Here is a 27,081-nt window from a genome sequence, read left to right as displayed (position 1 = left end):
ATAAACTAAAGAGTTCCTTCCTAGTATCAAACACTGTATAAACTAAAGAGTTCCTTTCTAGTATCAAACACTGTATAAACTAAAGAGTTCCTTCCTAGTATCAAACACTGTATAAACTAAAGAGGTCCTTCCTAGTATCAAACACTGTATAAACTAAAGAGTTCCTTCCTAGTATCAAACACTGTATAAACTAAAGAGTTCCTTCCTAGTATAAAACACTGTATAAACTAAAGAGTTCCTTCCTAGTATCAAACACTGTATAAACTAAAGAGTTACTTCCTAATATCAAACACTGTATAAACTAAAGAGTTCCTTCCTAGTATCAAACACTGTATAAACTAAAGAGTTACTTCCTAATATCAAACACTGTATAAACAAATAAAACAGTTAGATAGCAAATATATACGTCTCCTAGGTTCCAAATATTTTAGACACATGAGCGTACATACAAGGACCATCGTGTTTGCTCATAAAATCAAAACTGTGGCCAATATGTATGAAAAAAAAAAGCAATGGGATTAAAAGACAATGGATACTCTTTGAAAAGTTACCGAAAAAATAATTAGTTCATAATAAACCAACTTTTTTTTTTTACTCTTTTTCACTCCAAACAAGGTATATTGCCACTTGAAACGTAAATGGGATTGTATCTAACAGGAGGACTGAAGAGATGTATGTTGACATTACATTTAAACTTCTGCATGTTAGTACAGTTACGGATACAGGAAACAGGGAGGTAATTCCAGAGTCTAGCAGTCTGAGGAAAGAAACTATTAGAGTAGAAGGTTTACCGGCATCTATGGATCTCAATAGTAAATGGTTGGGATTTTGCTGCTTCTCCAGAAAGTCAGAAGTATGTATGTCAAGGATGTACAAGTGCTATCAGCACATTCCATTAAAGTACTTGCAAAACAGGTAGTGGGATGCGACATTGCAGTGATGGGACAGTGGTTGGAGTTTGGACGAAAATGCGGGACCTATTAGATTTGAGACTCTTTCTTGACCCTGTCTATGATTTAGAGACTAGAGGTAAATACATCAGCCAAAATACAGCAGCAATACTCCATGCATGGGCGAATTATGGCTTTGTAAAGATATAGGACGTTATCTAATGCTAGTAATTTTCTATTACGGTAGAGAAAGCTTGTTATTGTTTTAAATTACCTTTGTTCCCCCTGCTCCTCAAACATTATCTCTTCCAAAGATCTCTAGTGGTAATAAAATGCCATAGGTCTTTCCCCTTGGCCGGAAGAATCCATTCTGCCATTATAAAACTGTATGAGAACCATAGCATGTGTATTCTTTGTTAGTTAATAAAATCTATATCAACGGTGTACCAGTCTCTTCTCCATTTTCAAATGTCTTTTCACTCACTACAAAGGCCTCCTTCTTTACAGAGGCATTGGCAATATCCTCAATGTATTTGTTCCAATTCATGTTGCCAAGGAGTTTGAAAGATTGGCTCTCAGGTATGGTGCTATTTGTTATGGCAATCAATGGTTGAGAATGCATTTGTAGTTTTACTTTTATTATTTTTTTGACAATTTTCCTATCAACAAAAGTTGTTAGTAAGCCAAGTGTTGTTTAAATGTTGAAACGCACTCGGCTTAATTCGGTGATTGCCAGAGCGTTTCAATATTCAAACAACACTCGCTTAATTCGGTGATTGCCGAAAAATCCTGAAGATCTAGGTTAAATTCTGCAACAGTACCCAAAAAGAACACACAAGCCCAAGGGAGCTACAACATCCAGAAATCTTATAAAAACACACTTATTTATGCATGTGACATTTTTACTGTGTGCCATTATGATAGTAACATCAACATGTAAATTTATTTTACGCGTGGAAAAAAAAGGAAACTTTGGCTAAATTTTTCAGATTTAGATTAAAAAGAATACATGTCATTTACAGCATTCCGAAAAAATATTTAAAAATTAAATAAAACATTTTTGTCACAGAAAAAATACTGGTAATTAAATTATAAATAAACCTCTGTCTCTATCTCTACTATTATATAAAAGTCACTTTGTGTGTGTGTGTGTGTGTGTGTGTGTGTGTGTGTGTGTGTGTGTGTGTGTGTGTGTGTGTGTGTGTGTGTGTGTGTGTTCCTCATAGATTCCGAAATGGCTGAGCCTATCTTTTGCAAATTTCACACAAAGCTAATTTATATCTGGCAGTGTTCTTAAATATGTTTTGTGCAGAAATTCATCCAACACGTATCAAAAATCGAAGAAATCCTATCTTAAAAATACTCTTTCTCTAGGTAAAAAAAAAAAAATTATTACAGGGGAATATTTTACGTTCCACTGGCCAAGGGAAATAATAAAATCTCAGGAAATCATTTTCGAAAATCTAAAAAATCCGATCTTAAAAATAGTTTTTCTCTCTTATAGATAAAAAAGAAAAAAATTTACGAGGGAATATTTTATGTTACACCGGCCAAGGGAAATAATAAAATTTCAGCAAATCATTTCTTCTTCTTAAAAAAAAGAACAGATTTATTGTCATCTGCACACATAGTCAGTGGTAGAGCATTCGATACTGATCAAATGATCCTCAGTTCAAGCCCGAGTGTACTTCACCATTTTATTTTTTTTTTATTATTAATGAGTTTAATTTACGATAAAAGAAGAGATACCATTTAAAATCGCTGCAAATCATTTCTTCGATTGCCTATTTTAAAACTAAACATTAATCAAAAGTGACTTTTCGAGGGTATTCATCATCAAACCCAAATATCAGCTGACGTGATATTGTAAACAAACACAGACGGAATTTGATGAACAACATAATCATTATGACTTTTTTATTTTTTATTTTTTTTGCAAATTACCACTTGGAAAATTATTCCTCATGATATATTATAATCAATAGAGGACTCCCTTACAACCCATCATATCACAGGCTACCACCCTCATCTACTCCCTAACCAAAGTACTCAATGATCTTATTAGCTCATATTTATCTAGTAAATACAGTGTTAAATCAACACATGAACTACTACAAATTCTAAAAGCCAAACAACCCAACAACAAAGTCATTGCCTCGCTTGATGTAGAAAGTCTATTTACAAATGTTCTTGTAAAAAAACCATTGACATAATCCTTAGCAATATATACAACAACCCGTCTCTCCCTCCTCTTAAAATCAACAAAAGAATACTTAAAAAATTATTATTAGTTTGTACTACTGAAATACCCTTCTACGACTATAAAGGGAATACTTACACCCAAATAGAAAGAGTCTCAATGGGTTCTGTCCTCGGTTCGCTATTTAGCGAGTTCTACATGAATGATCTCAAAAACCAGATATTTAATTACACCAGAGAACCCTTTATCCATGTATGGTATGTTTATGATATTCTCATGATAGCCAATAACAATGAAAAAAATACTAAGAATGAAGGAGCTCGTTTAAGATAACTCCATACTTAAATTCACAATAGAAATGAATGTTAATAATAAAATTCCTTTCCTTGACGTCCTCATTGATACTTCTTACAACACCATCAGCACCTCCAACAATAAAAAGCCTGCTAGCTTTAACTCCTGCCTCTTAAATGTTAAGGACGAATTCCCCCTCTGATATTAGATAGTCATAATCAAAAACCTTCTTAACCGCACCAACCTAATCTCTTCTGACAAAAAAAAAAAGAACACTATAACGGATTTCTAAACTACATAGTCGACCAGCAAATAAAATCAATGCTCTGGAACTTAAAAAAAACTACCACAAATAGTAATACCCAACAACATCAAAATCTCAATATAATTAACGTTTTCTATTGCAACCAGATGCAACCAGGATTTAAATTAGAAGAAAAGGCCATAAAAAATATTATTCATATATACGTTTCCCCCCACTTACAAAAATAATCTTAGATTTATTACATATTATAAAAAATGTAAAATCCAAAACTTAGTTGTAAAAATCAATGCCTCCCCTATTCTCAAACCACTAGAATGAACCAACTTCATCTATAATTTCAAATGCTTGCTGGGAGAGTGTAACTCCTATAATAACAAAAACAGTAGTTACGTTGGTTACATTGGTTATACAATGACCACGTTATCCCGTCACCTTACCATGCATAATGTAGAATCTAGTGTTATATGACAACATTTACAGAAAAAAAAGTAACTGCTCCCCTCCAAAGTTACAGAAATTTTAGTTAACAACACACAAATAATACGCCATGAAACCAATGTTAAAAGATTCAAAATTTTGGAAGCAGTATACATAAGAACTCAAAAACCTCTCCTAAATATGGTTACTTTTCAAACCAACCAAAACATTTTAAAATGCCTATTGTAACCCCCTTTCCCTTTCTGACTCTGCTCTCACCTCAAAATTAGACACTCCCTCACTGCCCACTGAGCACAAATGGCTTCCCACGCATTAACCATTTTCTGACTACTACTGCTTCTAGCACTCGCATTGTCAGCACAACCAAATCTTACACATTCCTGACGATGACTTGAGGAAATATGAAAAGCAACAAAATCGTGACATGCTTTGAAGAGACAAATCTATCTCTGGGACATTTATCTTTGATCTATACACAAAAACATAATCAGAAAAATTGAAAAATAAAAAACTATAACTAAAATATATAACTAAACAAAAGCTCTCGGTTGTCTTTAACAATGTTTGTATATATATATATATATATATATATATATATATATATATATATATATATATATATATATATATATATATATATATATAGACTGGTGAATTAAAAATATATCCATTTTGAATTTGGAAACAGATGAATCTTACAGGTAAGAAATTCATTTTTTGAATAGGTTAGATAAAGTAATAAAGAATAGGAAACTAGATCTAATATTTGTAACATGTTTTTTCCTAAGATTAAGGGAGGTGGTGTTTGATCAATACTACTGGGGAGCCATGATGTAATATACTGTTTTGTTTTTAAATCCCCGAAACAGTGTTTCATGGTAAACTGATGATCCCTTAGAAAATAAATTATTACTGGTACTATAGTGAATTCGAGAGAGCAAGTTAATGCAGTGATTGCAGGTGATTGAATGACTTACTGACTAAATAGTTTTCTAACAAATGATAAAAAATATTTTTTTTGTATAGTGTTAAAGGTTAAAAACTTCCAAGACTATATATATATATATATATATATATATATATATATATATATATATATATATATATATATAAAGAAAAATCATCTACAATAAATGAAACGAAACTGAGCAACAACCACTACAAAATTCGAGTGATTACTGCATTACCAGGCAAGTGTATTTAATCTAAAAATGCAGATAAAGCCTGCTTGAAACTTTATATGTTGTTAGTTAAAAAAAATGAAATCTGACTGTATTAACTGGAAAGGCCCTATTCATGGACGGAAAAACTTTTGAAATATTCTTTGTTTGTTTTTTTTTCTAATGTGTTGATGAAGCCCAAGTTTGTGCAAATTATAATTTGATGAACAGTTACATTCATATATGCTAAGGATGGGGGCTGAAACAATTGTATGCAATGTTATTACCAATATAAAAAAACTTTCCAAAATTGAGTAAATACTTGTGTATCTATTCTTATTGATGTAGTATCTTGAAAGAAAAATATTTATAGCTCTAGTATTGCACTATTGAGCTATCTAAATGAGAACTTTATGGTATTTATTCATATGTAATCAGTACCTCAAGTAGTCCAATTATACAGAGTGTTCCAAAAATTTGACGTCATTTTGCAGGTCAATAATTTTGAAAATTTTAGTTGAAATGACCTCAAATTTTAACAGCTTGTATAGAAACAGTTCAAGATTTTATGTTTAATGTTTGACATTCATCTCTTTTCAGGTTGAGAAGTGCCGTTCACTTCAAAAGAAAAGTCATTTTGAATGTTGGAATTTGTTTGAACACAGTCACCAAAGATCGCGCAGCGTGCCTTCTTTACAAAATTTGTCAAAAATGCACCAATTAGTGAACAAATTTGGATCTGGCACCAAAAATTTAAAGAGGAAGGCTGCAGAGTTAAAGGATCTGGACGGCCGTCAACATCGGAAGAGAAGGTCGATAAAATTCATAAAACATTTCTGGGAAGTCCCTGGAAGTCTGTAAGCAATTCTATAGGTTGCAGCTCATTCAGGCTTTAAAGGAAAATGAGAAGCAAACAAATTTGGACCTGGCACCAAAAATTTAAAGAGGAAGGCTGCAGAGTTAAAGGATCTGGATAACCATCAACATCGGAAAAGAAGTCTGAAAAAGTTCATGAAACATTTTTTAGAAGTCCTCGGAAGTCTTTAAGGCCAATAATTTTGGCAATTTTCGTTGAAATGACCTCAAATTTTAAAGCTTGTATAGAAACAGTTCAAGATTTTATGTTTAATGTTTTACATTTATCTTTTTTTTTTTCGGGTTGAGAAATGCTGTTCACCTCAAAAGAAAAGTCATTTTGCATGTTGAAATATGCTCGAACACAGTCACCCAAGATCGTGCAGCATGCCTTCTTTGCAAACTTTGTCAAAAATGCACAAACTAATAAACAAATTTGGACCTGGCACCAAAAATTTAAAGAGGAAGGCTGCTTATGCAGGGCTAAAGGATCTGGGCGACCATCAACATTGGAAGAGGTCGAGAAAATTCATGAAACATTCCTGGGAAGTCCCTGGAAGTCTGGAAAATAATCAAATATGGAAACCCAGATTCCTTGAACAAGTCTGGTGCGTTCTGAGGAAACGATTTTAAATGAAACCCTACTGGCTTCAGGTTGTTCAGGTTTTCAAGAAAGATGGCAAGCGAAAACGTAAAGAATTCTGTGTTGATATGCTGGAGGAACTTGAAAAAGACGAGTTCGATGACCGTCTAATTTTTAACGATGAAGCCGCGTTTCATACGAATGGCTTTAAAGTTAATAAGAATAATGTTCGCATTTGGGGTGAAGAAAATCCCCATGCTACAATTGAGCACGAAAGGAACTCATCAAAAGTGAATGTGTTCTGTACCATCTCCAAGAATCAAATTCATGGATCGTTTTTATTTAAAGGAAATGTGAATGGGATGTTTATCTGCAAATGCTTCAGAACTGGCTATTTGATTAGGTCATTGAAAATGAACATGAAAGCTTCATTTTTCAACAGGACAAAGCTCCACCCCACTGGAAGCTTATTGTAGGGACCTATCTCAATGAGAATTTCCTAGAGAGATAGATCAGGTGTGGTGGTGAGAAAGACGATTTGCTACTGGAATGGCCACCACAATCATTTGACCTGATACCGTGTGATTTTTCCTCTGAGAGTATGTGAAAGGACTCGTCTATGTCACCCTCTCTTCCTGCTAACGTTGAAGAACTCAAGCAGAGAATCATTAACACACTGGAGAATGTTACCAAAGACATGCTGCAGAGAGTTTGGCACGAGTTTGATTACCAACTTGACGTGTGCATGCCCACAGGTGGCGCTCATATTGAACATTTGTGAAAATTATGAAATCGATCATAATATTTGTTTTTTCTTTGAAAAGTTAACCAATAAAACTTATGATGTTTGTGCAGTTTCATTAAGATACACTCAGTAGTTTCTGAGATATTGGCAATTAAAATGACATCAAATTTTGGGGGACACCCTGTATATAAATATATTACCTATATACTTTTATATATATATATATATATATCTGAACGTCTGAGTGTGTGTGTGGTCACGAATAGGCTCCTATATGGTTGACTATTTTAAAAAACTGATTACATATAATGATAGGAGATGTATCGAAGATCAGGAATGGGTATGTTTACTCTGGCAGAACGGTGGTTCATAAAAATTGTGAAGTCTGCGTTCGTGCCTGCCCCCAAAGTATGGAAATAAAAATTGAAAAAAAAACGTTTACAAGGGTTTTTGATATAGATGTACATAAGAATACTTTGATAAGTATGTTTTAACTTAAATAGGGATGGTATAATAAAATTGTGGGGTCTACGTTCGCGCCTGTACTCCATGGAAATATGGCACAAACTTTAACAAAGACTTTTCATATCTATTTGCGTAAGTATACTTTGATAATTATGTTTCAGTTTGAAGAAATATGGTATAATAAAATTATTGGGTGTTCATTTGCACCTGACCTCCATAGAATGTAAATATGTCACAAAGTTTAACAAGTTTTTTTTTTAAAAGGGGTGAGGGTCCACAATAACACCTTAACTTTAATCTTAATTCACGTTAGGTTTTATTTATTTTTTTGAGTTGAATCATATTGTGTCGAATAAATTCACCTCATAAATTCACGTTCTTATTAAAGTGAAAGCCAAAAAAAATGTCGGAACTTTAAACAATTCTCGACACAAATTTTGCATAACTCTGTTTTTTTTTTCTTTCTCCACTTACACGTGGCACTCTTTCGAAAGTAGATAGATAAATAATAAAAAATAAGAACGTTACTTGTTATCGTGTCAAAAGAAGGAAAAAAATCCTGCTCACGTGATTACGTGTCTTTTTAAAAACATTTACATAACCTTTTCATTTTTATTTATATATCTGTTTAAGCTTTTTTTGTCATTGTATTAGAAGGAATTCAGTTGATTACAACCCTTTCTGCATGTTCTTTACATTACAATAGTACAACCCTGAATCCGACAGCGCAATACTACACCGTTCAATACTGTAAAACTGAAACAAAGCTGTTCTGCTTTAAAAGGGCGCCATATTAACTATTATGAATATAAACTTTGCCAACTGAAGCCAAAAAAAGATTGTTTTTCTCATTTCAGTTATTATGTATGTATTAATTGATTTACCTATTTATTTTTACTTGTACACTTGCTCCCCACTCCCACCCCAAAAACTTCCGTTAAAGTTTATTACTGGAATTTATTGTTGACAATTTTTAATTTGTGATTCACTTGCTATTTTTCTCAAAATAAACGCATTCTCCAATTGAATGTGTTTTCATGTGTTCTTTTGCAAATAAAAAGGTAGACAATGTTATTTTTAGTGGACTTTTCAATTAGTCATACTAATAAAGTGCCGCCTAGCATCGAAATGTTAGCAAAAAGGGTAGAAAATTTCCATTCAAATCAAGTCGGGAATGACTCAAAAAAGCGATTAGCCTCAAGAATTACATACGTAAACTTTGTCTATTAAATTCTGGTAAGCAAAAAAAATAGTCCCTTCCTTATTACAGTTTGTGAAAGGCGGACTTATCTCCATACTTTCCTCTAAACACGTCAACTGAACTTATATTAAATACAATATTTATTATTTTTTTTAATCTAGAGTAGACAATGCATCATAGATGCATTTTCGGCAGCTTCCATAACTCTTGCTTCTCCTAATTTGTCCCTCAGTCTTCGTTTAGAATAAGTGATTTTTCTGACAAAGCGAAAAGAAAAATCTGTATTTTAGGTCAGCAATCTTTTTGTGTGAGCAATCGCTTGATATGTCCGAAATTTTCTGTTTCCATTTCTACCCTTGTAGCCATGTCACTAATAAGAATGCTGGAGGTAAACGTTTTAACTGGGCTGACATTATCCGCCTGATAGTCAGGGACCCAAACCTTGGATTTATCACAAGGGGGCCATCTTATCAGAAGGTGCAAAGTACTGAAGTTGCTGTATTGCCATTTGGTGAATTGATTTTGGACTATGCAGTAGCTCCTAGTGGGGCTTCTCGATACCATATTTGTGGGTAATTGTTATAGCTTTACCTTATCATGGTCTACAAAAAATATTTCTTCATTTTTTTCTCTCTTACTTTTCCTCTTTGCCCTGCTCTAACCAACTCTGTCAAACTGTTCCACAAATCCCAAAACTCCATTATGAAAAGTCTCAAGAAACAATACAAGATTAAACCCAGAAATCCAACTTCCAATGTATACCATGTCTCCTTATCCAGGAGTCTATGTTCCAACCTTCCAAAGGTTGAAACCCAATTACAGGAGACTAACCAGATCTATGGTTCGTATGTGAAACAGGCATTGGACCGACTATTTCCCAAGATGAGTTCATGATTAAAGGATACTCTAACTTAACATCAAAATCTGATCCCCAAGATCGACATGAGCATGGAATATGTGCCTACATTAGAGATGATTTTCCATGTGTAACAGACATCTCCAGAGAATACCCTAAATTGGCCTATATGTGTTTCCAAGTTGCACTTGCTCACAACACTGCATTCATATTTGCCCTCTATCACCCCCATAACAGCAGAGTTACTATTTTTAAGAGTATATCAAAGAAACTTGACCACATCCTGTCTACTCATCCCTCACCTAACATTCACATCTGTGGAGACTTCAATGTTCACAATATGGAATGGTTAGCCCACTCAAACAAGACAGATGATGAGAGGAAGTTCTATCACGATTTCTTCATTGCTTATGACCTAACTCAGATTGTTCACGAACCCACCTGCATGCCCAACACTGATGGTCAGTATGCAAGTCTCCTAGACCTTTTTCTTACAACTTGCCCAAGCTATGTTCAGCCTCCGTTCTGTCTCCACTAGGATCTTCCGACTACTGTTGTCTCACTTAAGATAAAAACAAAATGTAATAAGTCCTCAGACGTACCTCTCCATCATACTGCATATTGATACTCTATAGGTGACTGGGATAGCTTCCGTACATTTACATTAGATATACCTCTGCATTCTATGTTTAAAAAGAATGTGTCCTCTATAATATCAGACCTAACGGAATGGTTAATTGTTGGTATAGACCGCTTCATACTCTCCAAAATATCTACTTGCACTTTGAAAGAAATGAAGACAAACAAACAGTGAGTTTTACGCACAAGATTGACGATGAAAATTATATTTACGAAAAGAAAGAATTATTTTCTTAATCATGGAGGCAGGTATTTATTATTTCAAAACGAATATTATTATAAATAGTAAATTATACAGATTGATGTAGAAAGCACCATGGAATTTCCACAGGGGGTCATGTCGGTCACTTACATTATATTTTCAACCTCTATACCTCTTGTCTATATTAGTTTCTAAAAAAACCTTATCTAGGCGTTTTTTTTTTTTGTTTTGTTTTTTTCTTTTTACTGTTTATTCACCTCAAACAAGGCACAGTGTCACTAAGTTGTAAGCAGTTACTAATAGGGACCAGATTTGTCGGATCCTATGTCGGGAGTTGGGCAACAAGATGTCTGTTAACATTACACTTGAACTTCTGAATGTCAGTACAGTCAGGGAAGCATGAGCCTACAAGGGAATTCCAAAGTGTAGCAGTGTGAGGGAAGAAGCTATTTGAGTAGAAAGCTTTAGAGCATCTAGGGTTCTCTACAGTGTATGGGTGGGATTTTGCTGCTTGTCGGGTTTGTCGGGGTATTTAAGTCGAGAGAATACTAATGCTTTGAGTTTATTCAAGCATTTGTCATTAAAGTACCAGTAAAACAGGCACAGGGATGCCACATTTTGGCGATGGGACAGAAGTTGGAGTTTGGCCAACAGTGCTGGATCTATTAGGTTGACAACTCTTTATTTTAACCCTATCTAGTAGCAGGAGATTCGTGGCAGATGCACTAGTCCAGATGTTACAACAATATTCCATTGCAAAATCCTTTATTTAGAGACAAGTAAATCCAGAGAGTGCAAATTTGGGGTTTTCCTTATCGACAAAACAATTTTTGGTCCCCCCCCCCCAAGAAAAGGAGGGCGAAGCTGTAAATTCACCCTTGTCCGTTCGTCCGTCCGTTTGTTTGTTCGCACTTTTCTCAATAACTACATTTTGGAATTTTTTGAAATTTTGCACAAACATTAAACATGATATTATTAAAAAAGCGACAGAACGGATTTTCCGGGAAAATTCCCCACAATGATACAGACTTAAAAGATATTGTTTCATACATAATTTTTTTGGTGTATCGATTCGTACGATGTGCCTAAGCCTAAACGTAGATTCCATGAACAAAGCTTCTTTCTCTTCCATTTTCCAACTGACTACAATATGGTTATATTCAAGTCCAACATGAACAAGTTCTTGGTGAGTAACCCCATTAAGTAATTCAATGTACCAAATTTCCACTACAATTACTACAATATTGTCCCATTGACTACCGTACACTATTAACCCTTATCCTCAAGTGGCCTCCAGACCTTGATAAGTGATGACTTTTGTAATAAAAAAATTTTAAAAAAAAAAAAAGATGGTATCTGGATGAAATGTCCTACACACAGCAACACAAAATGAAATCAAAAATTGAGGAGTTTTCTTATTAATAATCATTTAGCCGTAATATGGATCACGGATCCTCTTATATTATCTCCCCCTACCTATAATGTTGTTATTCTATTTCAATGGAATCGCTATATTTTAAGACTCAAACACAATATGCCATGTCTGAGACAATTGCAAAGAAACAAACAAAACGAAGAAATTTGACTCAGCAATTTTCTAGTTTTAACAAACAGTATTTATTACCAGTGCTTTCCAACGATGCATTTCATATTGTTTTAAAAGTCTCTTAGTTCATCTCATTTAGTTTACAAAACCCTGCCATCTCAACATGGGCCTAAAACTCTCTTGCCACCACCACCACCACCACGGTGCTACACACCCTCTTATGCTGGCGTGTGATTTTAATTCTGGTCCTCCAATGTGGCGCATTTTTTCTCTCCGCTTTTCTCTTCTCTTCCTCCACTGTGACTTTGCAGACTGGCTTGGTTATTTGCATGTGTGTCATACGGCAGCTGCTGCTGCTGCTGCTACAAGCAACACTAGCTCTGCTACATACTCTCCATCATACTAGATAGGTCTTCATAGGTGCATTGAGAGTCTTCTGTTGTTTAATGAACGTTCGTTCTGTGGTCTCATCACAAAGCTACATTTGTTTTGGCATCCTCCAGCAGTGTTCAGCAAATATGGTTCTCACTCTGATCAAAGCCAAGATCTGAGGAAGGTGTCGGTCAAGCTGCTCCTTCACAAAAGCAGCTCTTTGTATTAGTTGATACATAGAAATTTGAATGGTACTTCTGTATTTACCGACCTGCAGTTTCCACAAAGGTTCTCAGGTGTGTTCGGTCACTGACGAGAATAACCGAAAGGGGCCTATTGTGAAACATTAAACTGCTATGAGAAATTTATAATGACAAACAGGAAAAACATGGAAATACAATAAATAAAAATTACAAACATGTAGCTCACCCTAACCTGCACAATTAAAATGAATTTTTTATTTCTTCCAATTTATAAAAAAGTAGCTTTCATAGATTTGTATTAACTAAAAACAGCGTGTTCGTTAAAATTTGAGGAATGCTCTGCCGACTTTTTCCCAGTTATTTCTGTCAGCTGTCAAGCGAGCTCGAGCTAACTTTGCGGAAATCGTGGGTCATAAATGCAAAAACGTCATTTGAATAGTTGTATGTCTCGTTCACTGTGCGCTCACGGACGGCCATGCATACTTCACTTGCTTAATTTTAAACTCAGCTGAATTTAGGAAACATTATGGCGAATAGTAAGTTATACGGAATTTTTAACTATTGTTTTTATTTAATCAATCCGAGAATCGTTTTAATTCATTCAACTTAATTAAGTGTCAACTCATAAAATTATCACTTACAACTCATCATTAAACAAAGCTTAACTTATTTTTACAGTTAGTCCTATAATAAACTTATTTTTACAGTAAACCCTATAATAAACTGTCATGCAATATGGTTTCCGCTCTGCAAGATGGTTTCCGCTCTGCAAGATCTACAGCAGATGTGCTAACGGTCATATCACATAGGATTACTAGAGTTGTACAAAGCAATGTTTTTTATTATTGTGATGCAGACATATTGAAAAAAATTTTCTGTTCAAATTAAAAAATTTTAAAATTGCAATATATAGCTTTGTAACAGTTTCTAAATTTTTTGTGTTTTTTTAAATTAAAATAATAAATCACAAACAAAAAGAGTTCAAGAAATTTTTTTGAGAAGTAACAAGACAATTTCTTTTTAATTGATAGAATAAATCTTTATTATTATTTTACATAAACAGTATCACAAAGTTGCATCATCGAAATAAATTTGACTTGAAGTCAATTTTTTTCTGTCTAATACAAAAGAATTTGACTTCAGAAAAAAGAAAAAGGAAAATAAATGGTTTACTCTTTCATTTTTCTATTCCCACTATCACCTCTTCTCTTTCTAAAGCCAGCTACATCACATTTTGAGAAAAATATGAGGTTCTTCTTTGTTATTGTAACGAAATTTGAAAATTGAAATATTGAATTTCAAGTCCAACGTTAACAAATTCTTAATGAACCGCCCCCTTAAGTAAACACTTCATCAAATCTCCACACTAACGTAATGTACTTGCAATAACCCTTATCCCTGAGTGGCTTCCGGGCCTTGATAAGTGGTGACCACTGTGTAAACAAAAAAAAAAAAAAAAGTGAAATCATTGGTATCTACTGAATTATCATGTCGCATTAATGAAAATAGCCAAGAATTACAAAAAACAATAATATAGAAAATTAATTATTCATGAAAACAGTTTTCAAAGACAATTAGAAAAAATTAAGTTTTGCTAAATTGATCAAAAATTTTCAGTTTTCAGAAAATATTTACCTCCCTTTTATTACTCTCTGGTTTCTTTCTTTTTTTTTTTTTTTTTTTTTTTTTGCAAAACTTAATTTTCCCTAATTGTCTTTGAAAACTGTTTTCATTAATAATTAATTTTTTACCTTATTGTTTTTCATAATTTTTGGATATGTTCATTGCTGTGACATAGTAATTCACTAGTACCATTGGTTTCACTTGACATTCAATATTTCATTATCTAAATTTTGCTACAATAACAAAGAAGAACCAAATAGAATTTATCAGCCGTGCTCTGTAACATTATTTCTGATGCACTTAGTATTCATCATTAATCCTCACAGCAAAATGATAAATGATACACAAAAAAAGAGAGCTGTACATTATTTGGATTCTTCGGATTACCGTTCTTATCTTGAGTGTTATTTTCACAATATTGTGGCAAATGTAACCTCTGACCTTTTTCAAGTTTATCTTGTTGAACTGGAGAATCTTTCTGGCGAATATGTGGAAAAAAAATCATGATTAAGAACTGTAAGTATGAGATACCATGTAAATGTAGAAAACTATATAGAGGTGAGACATGTCACCCACTAAAAGCACGGCTAGAAGAACATCAAAAATATAATATATAATATTATATAAGTATTATATAAGTATATGTGGAAAGATTACAAAGTCGGGTATGGCTGACTATATCAACGAATATGGACGAAGTAAAAATTGTAGACAGAGAAGAATGGTGGAGAGTAAGACAACTGAAAGAAGCAGCACATATGCTGGGAAATAATCAAGTGCTAAGTAGACCTAGGATAGAATTTTTCAATAAGAACTGTGTATATGAGATCCCATGTAAATGTGGAAAACTATACAAATATGAGACATGTCGTCCCCTAAAAGTACGGTTAGAAGAACATTAAAAAGTGGAGAGATTGAAAAACTATAGCTGACCATATCTGGAAAGAAAAAGGAAACATTAGCATTATGGGACAAAGTAAAAATTGTAGACAGAGAAGAATGGTGGGGAGTAAGACAACTGAAAGAAGCAGCGCATACACTGGCCGACAATCACCTACGAAGTAGATCTAGTATAGAATTTAACACAATATGGGAGCCATTAATTATAAATAATAGACAAAACACACACACACACACATATATATATATATATATATATAGTAATAACAAGTAGTAATAAATAGTAAATAAAATATATACGTAGTAATGATGTACAGTGATAAATAGTAAAATTGTGCATCAAAAAAGAAAACAGGTTTAAGGCTGCTAAAATTCATACAAAATTCTCTGCAAGTAGATAAAGTACTTGATAAAATTCACTTCTGAAGGTTGAAAGTTCAATCTTCAGTGCAAGCGACACTCAAGATACAATTGCAAATTCCTTAGGCCCTCTATGCAGTCATGACCGATAGCTGACAGAACAAGAGCATGTTACCCCCGTGCATTAAAAGGATTCCATTCGAAATTTCATGCAGATTCGCAAATTCAACATTTCATTTCAAAGTTCACAAGATACACCTAAAGAAAGTCACAGGTTACATTGACGAAAACATTATGAGAATAAGGTTCAAGGTGAGAACAGTAGTCTGAAAAATTCAAATAATATGAATGATCAATTCTCATCTGAAAAATTCAAAAACATAACAAAAAAAAAATAAGAGGTATTTAAAAAATTATCACCTTAACATGAGGGCACAAACATCTACAAAAAAAATAAATAAATGAATAAATTGCAATAAAACCTGCCATGCATGTTTGAAAATCAAATACACACCTGACAAAGGGAAGACATCCTGAAATATAGCATCACATAAACACATCCTGACTTACATGTAAAATCTATAAATCTATAAAAGTGAACGTGTCTGTGTGTCTGTGTGTGTGGGTCTGTGTGTCTGTGTGTGTGTACATTTCCCTACACAATAACTCTGCCAATTTTAAGTTTACAGACTCGAAATTTGATATACAGGGTACTGAGATTTGGGAAAATCTTTGTAATCCGTTTTTGGCCAGAAATTTGGTTGTTAAGGGGTCAAAGTTCAACGATTTAACCTTTGAGAACTCTACCAAACTCCTCCACCAATTTTGGGTCTAAACACTTGAAATTTAAGATTAGGTTTCTTGGACATAGATCTAAGTTAATAACTTGATTTGAGCCCCAAATAATAAATGTTAAGGGGTCATAATAGGGGTCAAAGTTAAAAAAATTGACCGCTTTTTTTTTGGGAGGGGGGGGGGCTTAACATACACCTCCAAACACTTGGGCAACGCTGGGCTGAAATGTTAGTATTGTATAAAACAAAACATGTGTGCATATATATATATATATATATATATATATATATATATATATATATATATATATATATATGTGTGTGTGTGGTTATACATATACACATGAATTGGATTAATAAAACTGAAACTGCATAGCTGGTTCTACCATTATATCTTTTTGCATCAGTTTGATCGCACATTTGCATTGTTCTACATTATATGAACTTAAATTTCTAGTATATATATTCTTTTGTTTTTGTGCACTAGTATAAAAGATGTTATTTGATAGATGAATTTACATATTCAAATAAAGCTACTACCACAATGAGTTTTGATGAATTACATCCCTTTGCTTTGGAGCACATATATATTGGCAGCGTTAAGACCGGAGAAGGAGAGTAGACAAAAACAACATTTTTTAAATTGCTGTTTGTTTGGTTTACTGCATATCAAGCCTTTTCAAGTTATTGAATGTCAAGTTTGCGAAGAATAGAAAGTTAACCTAACATTTACTTTCAGCAGCCTCAGAACTCTTACTTCTCTTACTTGTTCTTTAGTCCTCACATTCCATGAGCCATATTTTTGACAAAGAGGAAAGAATTAGTATTTTCTGAGTTAGAATCTATCCATACCACACATATTTGCTTTATTTTTATCTTAAAGCAGTATTTTTTTTTTAGCTTTTTACATAAAGTGGCTTCGTGTCTTGTCTGAGAAGGAATTTCCATAAAAAAAAAAAAAAAAAAAAGAATCTAGTTATGTTGATAAAAGTGCTTCAAGTTTTTGTTGTTGTTTTAGTAATTGGTCACCACTCATTAACACTCAGAAGCCATTGAAGAATAAGGGCTAAAGTGATTGCCACCACAAGAGGCTTGGAATCAGTGGCTAGAAAGTGCAGAAAATTATTTAAGAAGAACTGATTATATTATATATGTTTTTATGTGTGTCCGTTCTCTATGTTTTAATATTGAAAACAGAGACCATACATATTTTTTGGCTTTTGTAAAGTTTTAACCAAAACAGTTTTCTGAATGTGTAGCCATGCTATGCTTGTATAAAAAAGACGTTTCATTATAAATATACAACTTTTATATAAACACAGTAGATATTATCTAGATTCTTTAGCGTTTGCACTGAGCCGATAGATGGAAAATTGATTCTGTGTCAAAAAGGACCTGTGAGTAATGTTCCATTTTAATCTAGTGCTCTTAATAAAGATTTTTGCTGCTTTTAGGATATTTTAGAAATTGTTTGGCATTATTGGTAGACATTAGTAGAAACATTGTGGGTTTGCTGGGTAAGTTAAATGATAGCACTTTAGGTTTAGGAAGGTGATGGTGATTAAGTGGTTAATGTCATGGACTGATGACCTGGATGTTCCAAGTTCGAATCCAGTTTGTTCCACAAAATCACTTTCACTTAGGATGTTGGCAACCTTCATGTGACCCCCTCCCCCCCCCCCTTCCCCGTAAATATCCAATGTCCTTTTAGAAAGAATTCTGACTAGAAAAATATAGGGGAAACCAATGCCAACAATAGAATCATCTGATTCATACAATATGATGATGGCTTTAAGTTGATAGATTGTATGTCCATCATTGTTTGAACGTTATGGTAGTGTATCCAATACAAGATATTTTAAAATTATTGCCGTTTTAGAGAGAATGAGTAAAGGTTTCTAGAAAACAAAACTATAAAATCTTTATTGGCAATAATTTTGATCAACTGCGGAATTTAAGAGACTTCTGTTTCAGTCCCGATCCTTCAGACGACCAATGAAAAAGCAAAGATGCTGCTGCTAGCCGCGACTGGTGATTATACATGTCAAGGTCATGGTACCATTCAACGTTTCCCCAATGTTGAAGCTGGAAGAGAGTAAAAGAGAAGTGAGAACAAGACATAGAAATAACGCAAATATAAATACGCATCAGAATCAATTGAAATGTAGGCTATATGAGCCATTAAAAAACTAGTAAAAATTATAAAATGTTTGTCATCTACTATATTAATAAAAGAAAATCGATTTTGCCCCTGTAAATCCAGTCACAATTTGACTATAAACACAGGTGCTATATATAATTCTAATCGAATTAGACTCCCTGCCAATAATTGATGCGTGTTTCCAGAAGTTCTATAAGTTTCATTTAATTTCATAATTTTCTACATTTTTTTCAGCATATATGACACAAAAAAAATTATACATAGAAGAAATCAGAGTAAATTTATTCACACAAAAGTCTACTAATACTACCTCCACCTAACACCAGGTCTTCTTTATCCATATAAATAAAACAATAGATGTATATATGTGTGCCTTTGTGAAAATATTTAACTGATAAACTCTTAAACTACTGATCATATAACACTGAAATTAACAGGAAATAGTAATCATACACCAAGGATGGTGTATCTTAAAATCTTTGTTTGGATGGATGAATAACATATAAAATCTTTGTTTGGATGGATGAATAAGATATAAAGAAATATATTGGTAGGTTGAAATGCCAAAATGTTCATTATAACTTGTCAACAAATTTCTATTACTTTTGTGCATGCGCAAATTCAGTCACAGCTTGAAGTGGTTTGATTTTAAATCTTTCTTATCTACCTGCTGATAGCTCAAACGTTTTTTTTTAAAACAGCTCCTTAAAAAAAGAAAAAAGTATAATGTTCTATTAAACCTTTCATTGTTTAAATAATTTAACTTTGCTCGTTTTATTAAAAAAACAAATAAAGGTTGAAAAGACATGTTTTTACTCAGCAATGAGCTTTGGAAGATTGTCGGCGAAAAAAATCACAATCGCCAAAAGATAAGCATTTTATTATTTCTAGTTGCCACTCGAAAAAAAAAATCACTCGTAAAGGCGACCGTTTCACATAAAGTGTATATGCTTATATATTTGATGTAAAGGACTCACTCCTAAATTAATTTAACTATCATTATGAATATTTTGGAACACAGCTAGTAGGTTTAAGGGGTCCAAATGTGTGCTATATTTAGTTTAATTTAGTTTTAGGCAAAAATGGTGGAAGCTGTTGGATTCCTTTGATCATGCTGTTGTTGAGATTGATTTTTCATTAAAGTCTTCAATTCATCATCCATTCTTTAGGAAGACGTTTAAATACAGGAAGGTCAATTGGAATGGGCTTTGCAGCTTCCTACATGATGTTCCATGTGGTTCTATCTTTGGTATGTTTCCAAATACCACTGTTGAGGACGTTACTGACTGGTTTTTGTTGGAATTGACACCTTCATTCCTCATCATAAATTTTAAACCAAATCTTATTCTCCTCCCTCGTTTTCATCTGTATTTCTGCCATTGCCCATCATGATCATTTCTTTAATCAGTATCATCATGATGGTTTTCAGGTTTCTAGAAAATCCTATAGAAGGACTAGCAATACCTGCAAGAGAGCAATCTCTGAAACTAAGTCTAGCTATTTTCAAAGGATTTATAACTCTCATCTTAAAATGTTGGCTCTTGTGACTTTTGGGGAATCTATAATAGAGTTATTTAAAGCGGCAAGTTTGCTATTCCTCCTCTTTTTAATGGTCTTCAGATTATTTCATCTTCTAAGGATGAGGCTGACCTCTTTGCTCATCTTTTTGTTGACAATTCTTCTCTTGATGATTCTGGTGCTGTTTTTCCTGATTTTCTTTTGAAAACTGATCAGTCTCTGGATTCCGTAATTATTAGGTTGGTGCAAAAATAATGTTTTTTGACATTCAACTTCATGTCAAAAAACGACATTATTTTTGCACCAACCTAATATCAGTATAAAGACGGTTACTAAGGTTCTTATTAGTCTTGGCCAATTTAAGGCTTTTGGTTCTGATTCAATTCCTGTTATTGTTCTCAAACATTGTGCACTTTAACATTTCTTCTATCCTCTCAAAATAAGTTAATCGCTGTTTATCTAACTCCTATTTCTCTTCTTGTTGGAAAGAATCCTCTGTAGCCTCTATCTTTAAAAATACTGGTGATCGATCTGACCCAACTAAGTATCATTATTAGCAAAGTTTTTGAAAGGTTAGTCAACAGCAAGCTTGCACATTTTCTGGAAACCCTAGGCCTTTTTAGTGATGTTCAGTATGGTTTTCATGGTTTTTGTTCAACAGCTGATCTGTTAATTGCTGTAACTAAATGATCTGTTGGTTTATTGATAATTGAGGAGAGGGTAGGGCAATAGAACTTGATATTTCAAAAGCATTCAACAGTGTTGCATTCTGGTCTTTTGCATAAACTTTGAGGTTTATTGATGATAACGCTCTTGAGATTATTAAATTTTTTCTTTTCGATTGAAGCTTGTGAGGAGCTCTGAATGATGTCTCCTTATTTTCTTTTCCTATCAATGCAGGTGCTCCTCAGGGTTCTATTCTGGGTTTAACACTGTTTCTTCTCTTTGTAACTGATTTGCAGAGAATATTATTCAGTAATTTAACATTTATGTTGATTATATCATCCTTTATTGTGGTATTGCTTCTCGCTCATCTTCCTCAGATCAGTCGAAATATGCATCTGAAGTTGACTAGAGTTCAGTTATAGATTTGGTTAAGAAATGGCTTGTTTCATTTAATCCTGTTAAGACTTAACTCCTGTCTTACTATCATACCTCAGATTCTTCTGAATTTTCTTTTCTACCTCAGATTCTTCTGAATTTTCTTTTCTACCTCAGATTCTTCTGAATGATTTTGCTCTCAATGAGAAATTGACTCTAAAATTTCTTTTCTTTTTGTTTTTTCTTGAATTCATATATTAGATCCATTGTTCTTTCTGCTTCTTGTAAAATCGATTTTCTATCACTGTAAACACTTTCTCACACATGAGACTATTCTCTAACTTGACAAATCTACTATCAAACTATGTATGGAGCACTGTTGTCATATTTAGGAAGGTGAATTTCTGCCCCATTTCTTACTGTACTCATTACAAATGGTTTTAATAGACAGGACAATAAAAAACACCTGTCCATCTCTTCAGCTAAATTTTTTTTGTTTTCTTTTTAGCTCGAATTATCTGAAGAGATGGACAGGGTTTTTAATTGTCATGTCTATTGAAACAATTTGTAATGATTTAAGTAAGAAACCCTGAGGTTGAAAGAATAAAAACATATTTAGCTCTACTCATGTATTGAGCACTTTTTCCCTGTTTTTTTACCAAATATACCTCCTAACATATCATCTGAGGTTATTGTTTTCCAGAGATTAACCAATGATGTTTAACAAGGTTAATACAAGAGAGCTCAATACGGAAGCATATATATATATATATATATATGGTTATACACCCATGCTTCGAAGGGTGGTCAACGATGATAAATATTAAGCAAGTTTATCACAGTTGTTTACGAGTTCAGAGAAATATTGTCAAAAATAAGTCAAAGGGAGTTAACTCTATTTTTCTCTAAATAATTCTGAAAGAGAAAGATTTTTTTTAATGCACTAACAAGTCTTCACTTATGAAGGCCCATAGGCCACTCGAGAATAATAGTTAATGAGTTTGTCAGTATGATAGTGAAACAATGTGAGAATTTTTGACAATGATGGAGACTGGCCAGATTATTTAAGAGGATGGCTCTACAAGAATTTGTTAACACTGGACTTGAGAACAACCATGTCAGCTGGGAATCAGCATTGTGGTATTATATTCCATAAGTGAATATTTCTTGAAGAGAAACTTTGTTCATGGAAGTTCTGTTTACTTTAAGGTACACAGAAGGAGAAAGAAAAATTGACAAGTGTTGTAGCATTCTTGTTGTAAATGTCTTCCATAGTAGGGAGGAGGGCATTAATTAAAAAGTAAAAAGAAAATAAAAATATTACTTTTCATTTTAGAAATGATTGTACGCCTAAGCCTTGTTGATCTTGACTTCTTGGAACCAAATATCAATACAGAAGTACTTGTGTATTGAATTTTGAAGTAAATATTACAACAAATATGCATCAGGTACAACTTGAGAAGATTGAAAAAATATATATAATAAAAATGTTGACGCTTATAGAGATAAAAAGCATGGATTAAATTCACATTCCAAATAAAAACTCTTTGATATACTTACATATCAGACAAAAACAAGTATCCTCACCACAGATTAGGAGAAATCATAGAGTAAAAGCTTAAATAAGTAAAAGTAGATATCAATTTTATCATAAATTTTAGTTATATCATTAATTTTGAAGAGGTTTTTTTAAAACAGGGGAAATAATTCAGTCAGTCATTTCAGTAAATGAATTACTGTCAAAGCAAGAAAGAATGCTCTGAGCTACATCTCCCCATATGTGGCAACAGTACTCCATCTTAAAACATATTTAACTTTTATACAAAAAGAAGATTGTATTGAGAGTGAGATACTTTCTGGAGCAGTAGAAAGATGCAAGCATTTTTCTTTATTATCATATTAGAAAATATTGATAAAATCTGATTAAAATTTTTTTACTTTTAATTAAACTTCTTAATAATTAGCATCCAGAAAATTGTTTTTAATCTGACAAAATACTTTTAGCATATATTCATTCTAAAAATTGACTGCCAGATTTGTCTTACAAATCTATCAGGTACAACTTGAGAAGATTGGAAAAATTACAAGTAAACAAACTTAGAAACATCCACAAAACAAGAAAGATAATTCACTTAGCCATTAAACGTAAAATTCTCAGTACATGATAAAGTCAACACTGGCTTAAAGCAGTTTCTATTTGTAAGCACAGGTTCAAATCCTATCAAAGTGTGATTTTACTCTTTGCGGATTTTTGTATGTTTTAGCCGCCTATCCTAGAGAATTATTATCAATTCGTTCAATTCAATATTTGTACAAAAATAGATATTTGTGTCAAATAATATTTTAAAACAACATATTTAATGTAAAAACATTATTACATGCTTACATATGTTGAAATTAGTATAAATTCCAAAAATTATGTAAAATTATTCAGCAGAAAAATAATTACAAGTAAAATTGAAATTTATCGATTTATAGAGTTTTATCATATTTTAATGTTGAAGAGTTTTCCAGATCAAGGGGAGATAACTGCAATCGATCATCTATAATATAAATCTCACATATCTGTTTAAATGTATGTATGTATGTATGTATGCCTAAAACTAAAAACATTTTCACAAGATCAGTATCATTTTGAAACTCGACCCTTCGGACGACAAATATCGAAAAATTGGCCAAAAAAATTAATTCCTTCACCCTTAACTGGGCACTTTCTACAGGGAGGGGTCGCTTTATTCGCCAATATTTTCGAAAGTCATCCCTTCTTTTCGATTGTCTAGCCTTAATTTAAACTTACGTCACTTCCAGTTTGGTGAGCAAAGACGTCAGGTTTTTTTCATGTTCTTTGCTTCCTTTGCGTTACGAGTTCGAGCCTGCCTGTCTACTACCACATTTTTATTTATTTTTTACTCAAACACACCTCCAAACACCCGGGCAACGCTGGGTACACCCACTAGTTTTAACTAAATAATTACAATCTGCTATTTTTAACTGCAAAATGTCAGAATTTGATGATGACTGATATTTTGTTAAAAATCTAAATAACCCATTATCTACTGGATCATTTTTCTTTTTTTGGAATTTACACTAATTTCGACATGGCATTTAAGTACATGTTTTCACCTGAACTGCATTGATTAAAAACATCACTATTTAACACAAGCACCAATAAATAAAAAAATAAAATAATGGAAGTAGGACAATCAATCAACAAACCTGAAATTCTGTCTCAAGTCTGGATAATTTGACTGCATCTTCCACGAGAATCTGACGTTCCATTAAAGCTAAAGCAATGATCAAAGATTTTACACATTCGGTTGCAGCACCCAAAGCTGAAAAATATTCAAATTAAATAAATTATTCATATATATATATATGAACAAATGATTAATAAAACATGTTAAAAGACATCTTAAAAAAGTTAAAAACATATTTAATTTTATATGCAAAATCCGATCCTGCATTTTGCTAACTCCTGGCCTCTGATGAGAAGGAGAGTATTTCTTCAAAACTCCGCAGATTAAGGACTATCCACTTATCTTGTGCTTCCTTTTTTAAAATTAAATATGTTTTTAACTCTTTTTCAAGATGTCTTTTAACATGTTTTATTAATCATTTGTTCATATTATAAGCTCTATTTCCTTTTCGGTTTTATTGAGCTTTTACATCTGGCTGAGTTTATTTTACTTGTAAATATTAACTCTTTAATATTTATAATATATTTTAAGTTTACCATTTTGATTACCTTGGTAAACTTATTGTAATTTATATATATATATATATATATATATATATATATATATATATATATATATATACACCATAGCTATTGTTAAAACCTATTAAGCCTTACAAAACTAATTTTTCCACTAAAAACATGACTTATGAAATTAAAAATAGAAAAGTCCTTATTAATAACAAGTTATATTGTTCATGCAAGTAAGATACTTTATCAAATCTCCAATACTACTACTACAATACTATCCCATTGATTACTGTACACGCAATAACCCTTATCCCCGACTGGCTTCCGGGCCTTGATAAGTAGTGACCTCCATGTAAAAAAAAAATTAATGATTCAAAACTTAAAATATTAACACCCAACATCACATCTTAAAGTTTGGTTATAGTGTAAGTAATAGTATTATTACTAACACTATACTTTAAATTAGAAGAAAAGGCCATAAGAAAATATTGCACATGTCCAATTGATAATAATAAAATTAGACTCATTATTTACTATAAGAAATTTAAACCTAACATATTATAGTAAAATGCATACATTATTTGATTTTAACACAAGAAAAATAAAAATAAAAAGATATAATTAAACACAAAGATAAGATTCGGTTATTTTACAGTGTTGCTTTTATATATATATATATATATATATATATATATAGTTTGTAGCTTGTATGTAGAACCAAATATTTTTGTTAATAACCAGATGCTTACTATGGTTAACACCTTTGTGTATTTAGGTAGTACTTTTGCTAGAAACAGAACTCTGGATACCGAAGTCAATTACAGAATACAGCATGCTATTAAAACTTTTGGTAGTTTAGAGAGGTGAGTATGATCTGACAGAGGTACAACCCTTCGTACAATGATTAGCGTCTATCAATTCTGTATTTTACAATTCTTACTTTACTCTTCTGAAACCTGGACAATTTATGATAGACATGGAGAGAGTACACTAGAAATTGCTCTCTACTGCTTAACTGGTGCAGCTTCAAACATCTTGCAGAGTATAACAATAATAATGCAAAAGTCTGTAAAAATGTAGGGAAACTGTCATATGACCACATGCTTCTAGCACACACAAAAAGAAAATGTTTAAATTTATAAACTGTGATATATCTATGAAGACATTTTTGCATACCTAAAAATAAGTTTATTTACTTCTTTATTGACCTTATTTGTATCATTCTGATATATATATATATATATATATATATATATATATATATATTATTCTTTCTTATTCTTATATAAAAGTAGAGAGACTTTACATGCATGCAGACACATGCATGTAAAGTTGATGACGCCATTGGAAAAAAGCAGGCGCAGGAGTTCATTTCAAATCTCAATACTCACCTGTAAGTGCCCAAATATTATAGGACATTAGTTGACCATGAATAACTTCAGTTGTTTGTTCTGGTAACTTTGGCATCATGAGTCCAGTTGTCGTTTCAATCTGAACACTGTACCTGAAATGAAAAATTGGAGTTTTTGTCAATCACTGCATCAGGCGACCTACAGTTAGTGTGGTTTCAAGCGAGGACCACATCATGCCACCTCACATCTTCAAAGTCGACTTGAAAGTTAACACCAAAGTATACCTGAATGTACTGAAGAGGGTGATGATCCCATAGTGCAATCAGGTGGTTGCTGGCATATCCTGGGTGTGGCAGCAGGATTTGGCGCCAGCCCACAAGTCCAAAGAGACCGAGGCTTGGCTTCAGGAGTGCTATGACTTTGTACCCTTCTCTCACTGCCACCTCCTCCTCCCCCAACTCAAACTTGCTAAATTACTGTTTAGTTATACGTCGATAACATCATAAACATGGCCTCTCACAACACGAAAGCTAGTCTGATCGCCGCCATACGCCGAGCTCCTGCCGGCGCTTGTGGAAAAGGCATGCTCCCAGTTCTGGACCCATATTGAGGAAGTGATTGACATTGAAGACAGCTACATTGAATAGATGTCAGCTCTACTACATAATCACATTGATATATTAAAGTGATTTTTGGAAATGATATTTTCGTT

General features: G+C 32.8%; 1 protein-coding gene across 1 annotated transcript in view; it reads right to left on the bottom strand.

Annotated features, from left to right (window-relative positions):
* Positions 1 to 13,927: 13,927 nt before the first annotated feature.
* The window catches only part of LOC145254922 (ATP synthase mitochondrial F1 complex assembly factor 2-like), a 38,671-nt gene continuing 25,517 nt past the window's right edge, over positions 13,928 to 27,081 (bottom strand). Inside the window, exons 6-8 of the mRNA XM_080113893.1 lie at positions 26,409 to 26,521; positions 24,528 to 24,643; positions 13,928 to 18,676 (exon numbers count right to left, since the gene is read on the bottom strand). Coding sequence (XP_079970019.1) covers positions 18,533 to 18,676; positions 24,528 to 24,643; positions 26,409 to 26,521 — 373 coding nt within the window. The 3' untranslated portion in view covers positions 13,928 to 18,532. The remainder of the gene's footprint in view (positions 18,677 to 24,527; positions 24,644 to 26,408; positions 26,522 to 27,081) is intronic.

The sequence above is a fragment of the Euprymna scolopes genome, chromosome 30, assembly GCF_053919585.1.
Source record: "Euprymna scolopes isolate OS-2025 chromosome 30, ASM5391958v1, whole genome shotgun sequence".
NCBI lineage: Eukaryota > Metazoa > Mollusca > Cephalopoda > Sepiida > Sepiolidae > Euprymna > Euprymna scolopes.
This window is presented reverse-complemented; position numbering and strand designations above follow the sequence as displayed.